Here is a 10,934-nt window from a genome sequence, read left to right as displayed (position 1 = left end):
AGCAATCTGATGTGAGCCCACTGGAATACTTCTCAAGGCTGATGAAACATTCCAGACTGGCATATTTATTTATGCAAGAAATTTTATGAACTGCTTGATCAAATACATGAAAGTGGCAACTATCAATAATAAAGAGATAAAATCAGGAAAAAATAAAATAGAAACAAGTCATAAGTCTGGATAGGCAGGTGTTTAAAACAATGTAAGAAAGGTTCCCATTGAATGTTGTTGGACAGAGAGTTCAAAAGCCTAGGTGCTGCTACGCCTGTATTGCCCTGATGCAAGAGTGTTTGCAAGGATGACTTGAGTCCACAGGCCAGAAAGCCACTAAGGTACAAATTACATTTTACTTTAGCAACGTGGGTGCACAGGTGTTAAGTGTGGAGGGAAAATGCGTGTCCCCAACACTTGGAGGCCACATGGCAGACATATGTCAGAGAGATGGAATTTGCTTCTGGCTTATTGGAGAAGGCCCATGTCTGGAAACGCATCTCTGTTGGGCTATTATTGCAAAGCATGACTGTGTGTAAACCTACCAGTCTGAAATGCAATGCTTTGAAAAGTAGAATTGTTTCATCTCATTGTTTTTCCTTTCTTGAGACTGGCTCTATGTTTTTTAATATGTTGTATATGGCTGTCTTTAATATTTTAATTGTGAGCACCTCGGAAATAGAAAAGCAGGTTATAAACGAATAAACACAAAAAGAGTGGTCATGTTAAACAATTCCCACATGGTCCAACTGCAAGCTACCAAAAGCTAAACAGTTGCTGATAATGTGACTTTTCAGCCTCAAAAATGATTGTGCAGACAACCCCTTTAGATAGAACAACACGCAACAAAATCATTTGCTAACAAAATCTTGATAGCCGCAGGATTCCATACATATATTTACCAATATAAATCTGCACCTGGAATTCTGTGGAAGAAAAGCAATTTGTGGTTTATTTTGAATGTGAACCTGGCAGGTGGTAGAAGGGGAGGGCTAAGCCCCCTGCCCACCCTCTGTTCCCAAAGTGCCCCTTTCCACACCTGTGAGCCATGTTTTCCCTACAAGCAGAACCATTGGGTTTCATTAAGCAAAGGTACATGCAGTGTGTAGTTCTATCCTTAGGGAGAATTTTTTTTTCTTTTTTTGCCGTGCTGGGGTGGTGGCGGGAATTCCTTGTTTTTAAGGATCATGCATTATGTGTGTTTCCTTTTACTTGGTTCTGTAAATGCCCTTTCAGAATAAAGCGCGGTGATGCTATTTTAAAAAGTTTGCATCACAGGAATGTTTGTTTCAGCAGCAAAACAGCCTGCTCATAAGGATTAGCTTCTTTCCTCTAAGGGATGCAAGAAAAACACAGATCCTAGGGGGAAGTGACAGCATCCAAGGTTCAGTCTTTTGTCGTTTGTGTGGCAAGGAATTTAAATGTAATCAAATCTGTAGGATTAGGATAGGGAGAGGTAAAGGGAAGAATTACACTGTTCCAATCTCTGTACATCACCTTTCGGTTAATGGTGTCTTTTCTTAATTAGTTTGTGTTCCATGCAGTTCCTTACAAGAAGGACTCTGCCGAAAACAAAATAAAAGAGGGAGTTTAAACTGCTGATGGTCTGCTTTTGTGTGGCTTCCAGGCATTTGAGCAATTTTGCTAACAAGTATCCTGTAACCTATTTCCAAAGGCCACTGGAAGATAATTATATTTGGTTTAATTTACATACTTCCAGCTTATAATCCTAATTAGTTCTCCAACCACTAGTCCCTAGGCAATACACAGGCCTGCCTACCTCTTGTTTGTGATCCCTAATGTGTGAGAACTCCCATTTTTATTTGAAGCGGGTGGGCTGGGGTGGTTGAGCAAGCCAAAAACCAACTGGAAGATTGTGTTTTTAGGTCTGGCTGAGGGTTTTCTCATTTCACGTCACAATTTGGCAGGGTGATGGCATGCTGGCTATAAATATTGCATCAGTAAACATGCCTAATTGCACAGCACGCTGCTTATTTCTGGATAAGATAGTTTCCTGCAATTTATAGTGTGCCAATTTACTCTCAGACATATATGTCTTTAGGATTGCACCTTTAGACAGAGATGAGAGCTAGTACCTGGAACAGTAATGTATGGGGACGAATACCTATTTTCAAGTACTAATCACATAGATTCAAGACACAGATACCTGACTATACACTCTTAAATAGTAAAGCTTTTTACCCTTCTACTAATTCACATTGCCTCCCAAGCCGAGGAATGTGAACGTGCATGTGTGAACACACACATATGTACACCCCTTCACACTTCTTCCTCTTTCGCTGTCCCAGCTTTCCCTGAAATGCAGGCACTCCGTATGCTGCCCTCTCATGTGGTTGGAAAATGTAGCTGACTAGAGTGAAGCCACACACAAGAAGATTCTGCCAGTGCTGCTCCAACTTTCTCTACCACTTAATGATGTTTGGGGCCCAGTGCAAAATGCTGGTCTGGTGTCTGACAGGTGTTCTGGACTACAACTCTGATCAGCCCCAGCCAGTACGGCCTTGGGAGCTGTAGTACAAAAACACCGGGCTGGCTAAGGCTCCCTTACAGAATCGGGAGGGCTTGGGCCCTCCGAATGGAAAATACAGCCACTGGGGTCAGCACAAATATTCCTGCAGCAAGCATAAATGACAAGGGAATTAAAGGAAGTGTTCTCCGAGCCAAACTAGAAGTGATGGTATTCACATCTTTAGTCCTTATGTGGCTGATTATTATTTTTATATAGCAGGTGTGGGGTTGCCGAATTTGTAGCAGGACTGCTGCATGGGCAAACACTCCCCACCCAAAACCTGGCTCACTGTCCTGATTATTTATGGTAAAAAAGCAGCCGCAGAATGGCTAATTACACAAATAACATCACATCTAGTATGGTTCTCAGCTTGGAATTGACTTCCCACAAAAGGTTGGTCAGAGACGTAACCCAGAATCCTTCATTGACTTTTGACACATGAAGAAGTGAACAGCAGCTGATGGTTGTTGTTTTTTTAAGCACAGCATGCAAATAGGATTGTTTAATTTGTTCAAGCTTTCGCAAGGCTCATTTGGAATTTAGTGTGCTGAAATCTGAAAAGCAGCAACTGCGAATCAATCTTTTAAAAAAATCTTTCTTTGTGTGAGGACTTAAAAAATATGAAGACAAGCATTGAAGTTTTGTTCTCTGAAAAAGGCTGCTTCATTCTTTGCAATTATGTAGATTACAAAACCTTTCTTCCGACTAATCCACAAGGGTGATTCCAAGCATGGGGGCCTCAGGACCTGAATTTCTGCCATCAGCCTGCTTGCTATCCATACCCGTCCTAAAATAAACTCAGTTTCGGTAATCCAATCCGTTCAGCCAGATAAACCTAATTTCTAACAATGCAGCTTACACAAGGCATTGTGGTAAAGGTGGTCAAGGTTAAAAAAAAGCCAAAGGATATGAAATATAAAACAATAATTTATTTTTTAACTTCATTTACTTGTTAATGTTTATAACTAGTCATGATTTCATGAAAACTGCTTTCAATTTCAATACATTCAAATCTACAAAGCAGACAGCTACTACAATGGGCATTTCAAATTACACAAAACGGCCTTGTAAAAACATTGGACACACATGCACATTCTTCCAACAGGCCCACAGCCTTGGCAAACTTGCTTCAAAGTGTTTCAGGGCTGCACCATGCAGCAGTTTGCTTCTGCTCTTTCAAGTGATTACCTACATACTTCCTTCAGAAACCGCAAAGAAAGAAAATAAAAGAGTGTAGCTCTTAGCCAGGACTCTTAAGGGGTTGTGTGCATAATGCGCTTAGTGTAGTGCCTAGTTGTCCTCAGTTCCCAAACTGCTGTGGTAGTTGGTTGCCTCTGCTGTTTACCACCACTCTTCGCCCCCCTGGAAGAGGGCTGCAGCTACCCAGACATTCGCAGCAGTCACAACACAGAGACCTTTACAACTTGCAACTCGCCAAACAGCCCACCCAGAGTGCATTACTGAGCACAGGACAGGTCTCAATATCTGGCTAGTGGTCTGCACCGGGCTTGGTAGGTCACAAAATGGGCATGCATGCTGTGCCATAAAGCGAAGCAGTATGAGTGCACAACCCCAAAGACACAACTGGTTTGAGAAATCGTGTACATTACTGCAAAATGATTCTATCAAGAGTTTGGTAGTTCAGCTAAAATATTGATAAAACAGAAACTTGTGCAGAAAAAGGGCACAATAGCAAAGATATATTGCAAAATACTGCTTTGTTAAAAATACATATTTGAAGTTGTCTTTTGAGTTTCTGCATGTGTAACCTTTTTAAAATATGAATATAGTTTAAAAAGATATTACCTGTGTAAGTATGATTAATATGCTTTTCCTGTTATTTAAAACATCTTATGTAAAAGTGTAACACGTTACAAAAAAAGGTACTATTGGTATTCCAAATAAGGTCTGTCTGTTCCGTATTGCCTTAAAAGAGATTTTGGGTGGATGACTCTTTCTCTCCTCTTTTGCACCCAGAGTTCAGTATTTGAAGTATAAAGCCAATGAACGTGTCTTTTATTTACAATAAAAGAGAGGGAGCGTTGCCACATTTAACGAGGCAGGAATCTCTACCCCATCGGTAGGGTTTTATGTACACAACTTTGGCACCGGGAGATTATACAGTAGTCACCGACAGGAAGGAGTTGTAAACTTTTGTGCCATCGGGTGACTTTGTGCCATGGGTCAGCAGTTCTTGGATTGTCATCCAATTGTCAAATATCTTTTTATTCCTTTTCTTCATCATTTTTTTGTGGCTCAGTTCTATGATATTCATTTCCTTCTTTTCTTCGGCCCCCTGCTGTTCCTTTAAACACTCTAACCTGCTCTGCATCATAAACTCGCGCCTTTTCCTCTGCTCCTTGGCTTTCACGACATGCTGCTTCCGCTCCTCCTTGCTCCAGTAACGGCCCATCTTCATTTCGCTGATGGCATCGTCGTCCGTCGTCATGCCACTGCGCTCTTCCTTGATCTTTATGGCACGCTCTCTCAGCAACCTGTCCCGCACGGGTCTCTTGGTGATGTAACGGGTCCCGTCGCTCCTGACTTTGACTTTCCATTCCATCCTGGGCTCGCTCTGGTTGGAAGAGTTCAAGTCTTTGCACATGCTCAGTAAGCTCATTTGGCTCTGCGCGTACTCCACCGCCGACTTCTGCTGTATCAACTGCATGTAGCTCTGGTAGTGCTGGGCATGGGCAGGGATGTGCGCATGTTTATATGGAGAGTGGTGATAGGGAGATAAGTAGGAGCTGCCTGGTTTGGGGGGCAGAGCTGGGCTTTTGCTTCCGTCGCTCTCTTTCCTCTCTTTGATTTCCAGCTGCTCAGCATCTTTGGCGTGAGCTTTAGCTGTGCCATATTCATGACTTTCTGGGCTAGACAGCAAATTTTTCTGAGACCCTTCTGCTCCTTCGCTGACTTGCAAATTGAGATCTTCTGCTGTCCTGCACAGAGAATTGTTGGGGGAGATCTCCAAGGTGAGAGGCGTGCTCCGGCAACTTTCCCCTGTATTGTAAGCGCTGGAGCTGTCCTTGTCCGATTTCTCTGGGAGTTCGGTGATGTCCGAGAGCTCATGCCGGCGGACGTCAATGCTTGTGTTGTAGTTGCGGAAGCCGCTGTTGTGCAGCATCCATGGCTCTCGGTACTGCTCCTTCAACTGCTGCATCTTGTGGGCCCTCACGATGTTGAGGCACTCCAGCTCGATGTTGCGCAGCTCCTCGTTCAGCATCTCCAGCTCCCGGTCCACGCTCTCGTGGTCACTCTTGCTCATATCCAGAGTGCTGTTGTGGTAGTACAGGCCGTACGGGTTGGTGGACTTCACTTGGCACTTCAGTTCCAGCAGCTCACGGAACCTCTCGCACTCGTCCACCGGGATGCCGAGGAAGTCGGCGTCGGCGCAGTCGGCGGAAATGAACGACTCGTTGCTGAACTGCATGTCCCCGCTGCCCAGCGTGTCGTGGCTGTAGGTCAGCTTCTTCTGGCTCCCCAGGGTGTTTGAGGAAGTCGTGTGGTCGTCAGCATTGTTCTCCTGCTCCGAGCTTTCGTCGTTCCGAGTGCTTTCATCGGTGCGCCCTACGCCACTGTCTTTCTCGTGTTGGTTTGATAAAATGGTGGCAGTATCTGTGGTGCCTCCATCCTCTTCATTTTTCTTCTTCTAAAGTCATCAAGAAAAAGTACATTCATTAAGAAAAAAATGCAAATAAATATAATAGGCAGACTAATTTTGTTCTCCCTATTTGCAGAATTTTCTTCTACAGATTTTCTTCTGTAAATTGCACACACACACACACACACACACACACACACTCCTAATCCTTATAGATGAAATAGGTATGGTCCACTTGGAACATCTCACGAGGAACACTAATAATGAGTTTTTGCAGGAAAGGTGCTTCTTTTAGTTTTACTTAGGAGTGGAAATTTCATTTTTTACCTAGGAAATGCATAGTTCAGATGGTGATATACTTTTTGGATCAATCTTGGGTGTATTCTCCCCTCCTCCTCAATTTTTAAGAATCTATTATTCGGACCAGATTTTCAAAAGAACCCGAAACACTATTCAACACATAAAACAAATTTATAACACTTGGAGTTTGCTATTTTTTCTGCATTTGAGGAACGTTGGATCAGAAGACCTTAATTCAAATCTCTTTGAAGAAATGTGGAAAGCTGTAGCTCAGTGTCAGATCACCTGCTTGGAATGCAGAAGGTTCGAGTTTCAACCCCTAGCATTTCCATTTAGGGCTGAGAATGTCCCTTGGCTGAAATGCTGCTACTGGTGAGTGCAGACAACCATGAACTAAATTGACCAGTGGTCTGACTCAGTGGACAGCAGTATCCTATGGTGTGTAGTGGATGCCCTTACACAGTTTCCCCATCACTCAGGATAAGGGCTTGGGTTGGAAGACCAAAGGGATTAATGATACATTGTAAGATGTTTGGGACAGGTGGAAAAGCAGAATCTTAACCACTTGAATGAAATGGACAGTGCTCAAAAAGAAACTGAGTGCAGGTGTGGGCAGTCCCTTAAGTAATGAGGGTGCAGTGAAGAAATTATACAATTGTAGGATGCTCTCTTGTCAGTTATTCTTATTCAGAGACAGCTGTTCTTTTCCATCCTAGGAAAGGCTCACAGCATATGTAAGAAATGTTTAATGCAATGCTTAAATAAGAGCCAGGGAACAGCATGACTTTGGTTTGACAATAAGGTATTTCACCTAACAAAGTACAATGACATTTACCTGCTGAAGCATGCTGGCAGTAAACTGCATTGCCTGATGGTGCTGTTCCTCCAGCATGTCCATGTGTAAATCATCCAGAAAATCATTTCTGTCATCATCCATCCATCCTTCATCCAGCTACAAGGAGAAGAAATACAAAACAAATGCACTGAATATTGCTATGCGGATGTGACTCAATAAATAAAGGGAACTTAAGAACTGCTTTTCTGGGAATCTGACTTATTTCATGCACAGCTTGTAACAACCTCAGCATACGAGTTGTGCTTCCTTCCTTGCCTGATGTGAATCTGAAGTGCAGAAGGATATTCCAGTTCTTGACAGAAAGCACAATGCATTATGAAGTTTCATGTGATGGGAAAATAATTTCCTCCACCCTCGTTAATTCCTAGAAACAGATCTGTTGGTGAGTTAAAGAATCCAGATGCGTTGGGAACTGCATGCATGCAATAGTAATGCAGCACTACCATAAAACAGGCAATAATTTTGGCTTGCTAAAAACAGCATGATGTACAAGGCATGGGTGCTATCGCCAGTAGCAGATGGTGGGGTGGTAATGCTTACCTGACCTCCCGGGCGCAGAGTCACTGCCGCTTACCAGGAGGGAACTTGGGAGGGGAAAGCGGTGGGGAGGTTAGCGCTGTGCAAATGCATTGGCAGCAGCACTGCATTGGCCCCGCTGGCCAGTTGCACAGTGCCAACCTCCTCACTGCCTTGCCCCTCCCACTCTTCCTCCCAGTAAGCAGCAGCAACTTCACTGCTGGGAGGTCAATGCCAATCCCCCATCCACCACGAACAATCACTCTGGTCAAGTCTACAGCTGGACTATTGCAGCACACAGCTAGTTAATGTTGGATGAGTGAGATTGGGACATAGTGAGGCCGCATGTGTGCAGTTTTGCACAATAATCAGCACTATGCCAGACAGTTTATTCTGAATCCTGTGTAGTAACATGTCAGACTGGGCTGGGGACACACTATCTGAAGGTGCTGTTTGCTTGCAACTCTAGCACCATGTCCTTGCCCTCAGTAGCCTCACCCTTCCTAGCTTCTCTGCTCTCATATGTTGATGCATCTCTACCGGTATCTTCACTCACCCAGCTCTATCAGCCTCAACTGTTGGAAGCATCATGCTCTATAAAGCACAATGCCCATTGATGGTGCTGTATAAGCAATAACTAATAATAATCAGATGCAGCACCTGGAGAATTTCTGGCCTTGCTATGAGCAAGGAAACGTTCTTGCTTTCTTCACTGGTAAGAAGTGCCACAGCTTCTTCACGATTCTGTATCTCTATGCCATTTATCTGGAGAAAGAAATTCAAATCCCATTATATAGAAATCCAAAAGAAAGAACTCAGAAATTATATGTGAAGTGCACTTATATTTTTAAAAAACATGCAACTCTATGCAGAGAATTTTAATCTGGCGTTTAGACACATTTGCCTCATATGGAGTATTCTTCAGAACCAGCTGCACTGAAATGAACGAAAGCCTCATGTCAGAGTCATGACTTCAATTCTAAGTTTACCCATAAAGCCACTGGCCTGCCTTGACCAAGGTCAGTGCCCTTCAGACTCACTGGAAATGATTCACACCCAACTCTCAGAGATACTTTTTATGTAAAGAGGTCACCAAGCACCTACTCTAACTAATGCTGTGGCAGTTATTTTTGCCCAGTTATTTCCAAAGAAATGACCTTAGAAAATAGATCACTTGTTATTTTGGGGTGGGGGAAGGAAGTACAGTGGCCATTATGAAGTGGACAAATGGTGTGTGGTCTTAATTTAAAGCTTCATTCATTCATACCAGCTTCTCAACATCTCATGCTTCCTGAAATGCCTATTATGAGAATGTTTGGGGTTGTATCCAATGAAGTCACCCTGTTCATGCAAGAACTTCTCCTTGTGCAATGGAAGTGCTTCTCCCTGTGTGTACCCCAAATCTGTTCTGGAGGTTCCCCCAACCCTCCAATGCAGATTTGGCTGGGATGTGGGGAGATAGAGGTGCGAACAGGACAACTTTGTTGGATACAACTCTATATCAGTATTGCCTTCATTAGGCTTTTGAAGGAGTGTGGCTTCCTATGCAGCACTGAAGTGCTCTGGAGGATTTGATTTCTTTTAAATAGATTCCCTAAACCCCCCCCCCAAAAAAAAAAGTTAGATGATGCTGAAAACCACAGACTGCTTTCTCTGAGGGTAAAGGTTTTCATGAAACGGGCTGGGGGCATGGTAGGGATTTGGCACAACATGTAACTTTAAATCAACAGTTTTGATTGGCAACTCGTTTTAAGTGCCTCATCACATAGAGAGTGCTGCTTTTTTCCAAGGCAGGACAGGATCTAGTATTTAAAACTTTGCCCTGGCAAGATAAATACCTGCTCCTGCCACATAAACTTTACAGCATCAGAAAGTAATGTGACAACTGGGATTCACAGGGCTGTTTTGAGGCTGAATAAAATAAAGATGATAAATCTCTTTGCCTGCTAAAAGCGCTGTATGATGGCAAATTCAATAACATTACGCCAGTGTTCAGAGACTGTTGAACTGTCCCCATTGGTAGTTTCTCACAAACATAATGCTGTCAGGCAACACTTTGGCTTTCATGGCTGATCTATGAAAGTAAACACGACTGCATTTGCCCTAAACTGCGAGCATCTGGCCTTCAGGTATTTCATCAAAAGACTTATTTGGGGGAATATTTATACTGGGGACTTTTGAAATACATTTTCTTATATATTTTATTCTACTTACTGCATTTCTAGCCCCCCTCCCCCCCCGCAAGGACTTCAAGGTGCCTGGCATGCTTCTCCCTGCTCCTCATTTAATCTGCACAACAATCCTGTGAGGCAGGTTAGGGAGAGAGGCAGTGACTGGCCCAAGGTCTCCCAGCGAGTTTCATGGCAGAGTGGGGATTCAAACCCTGGTCTCCCAGGTTCTAGTCTGAGACACTAACTACTACACCACAGTGGCTCATCTGTTGGAAATGTCACATAATAGGATAACTGAAGAAACTGTAATAGGATTTCATATAACATAAACTCACCTGAATTATACGATCGCCCTCTCTGATGCGACCATCTTTCGCAGCAATGCTGTTGGGATCAATCTACAAAAGAGAAGAAAGTAGGCTACTTTTTGCAGCATTTCTTCCCTGCGTACTTCCAACCACTGGCATGTTATCTGTGATTGCCTATACACATAGTTCACAATCCTTCCTGTTTCTCTTAGACGTGGATGGAGAACCTCAGACCCGGGGCTCAAATGCTGCCCCCAGGCCTTTCTACCTGCCCCCAAGCCCCACACCCTCTTGAACCATGCCCCTCCACCCAGCTTTGGACTCTCGTTGAGTGTTTTTGCCTGGGTAGAATGAGTCCTCTAATAATTCTTCTTGCTTGCCTGGGTAGAGGATAGAGAGGGGTGTGTGAGTGTGAAGAAACTAGCCTACGGCACAAACATGCAATTTACATTTATTGCTTTGCCCACATTATTTGCCTGTGGCCCTGCCCAGATAGGCATGTCACCCCCAGAAATTTGCCCTGAAGGGAAAGTTACCCTTGGGCTGAAGAAGGGTTCCCCAACCTTAGAAAGAAACACTGCACTATTTTACTAGGAAACATATGATTTGCATGCAAGAGGTCCTAGGTCCCATCTCCGGCATCTCTAGGTACAGGTGGGGA

General features: G+C 43.6%; 1 protein-coding gene across 4 annotated transcripts in view; it reads right to left on the bottom strand.

Annotated features, from left to right (window-relative positions):
- Positions 1-3,430: 3,430 nt before the first annotated feature.
- The window catches only part of PDZRN3 (PDZ domain containing ring finger 3), a 175,720-nt gene continuing 168,216 nt past the window's right edge, over positions 3,431-10,934 (bottom strand). For all 4 annotated transcript variants that reach the window (XM_053378173.1, XM_053378174.1, XM_053378175.1 and 1 more), the window contains 4 exons: positions 10,301-10,363; positions 8,455-8,559; positions 7,258-7,374; positions 3,431-6,170 (listed from right to left, as the gene is read on the bottom strand). In XM_053378173.1, the coding sequence (XP_053234148.1) occupies positions 4,638-6,170; positions 7,258-7,374; positions 8,455-8,559; positions 10,301-10,363 (1,818 nt within the window). In that variant the 3' untranslated portion in view covers positions 3,431-4,637. The remainder of the gene's footprint in view (positions 6,171-7,257; positions 7,375-8,454; positions 8,560-10,300; positions 10,364-10,934) is intronic.

The sequence above is a fragment of the Podarcis raffonei genome, chromosome 2, assembly GCF_027172205.1.
Source record: "Podarcis raffonei isolate rPodRaf1 chromosome 2, rPodRaf1.pri, whole genome shotgun sequence".
Classification (NCBI taxonomy): Eukaryota; Metazoa; Chordata; class Lepidosauria; order Squamata; family Lacertidae; genus Podarcis; species Podarcis raffonei.
This window is presented reverse-complemented; position numbering and strand designations above follow the sequence as displayed.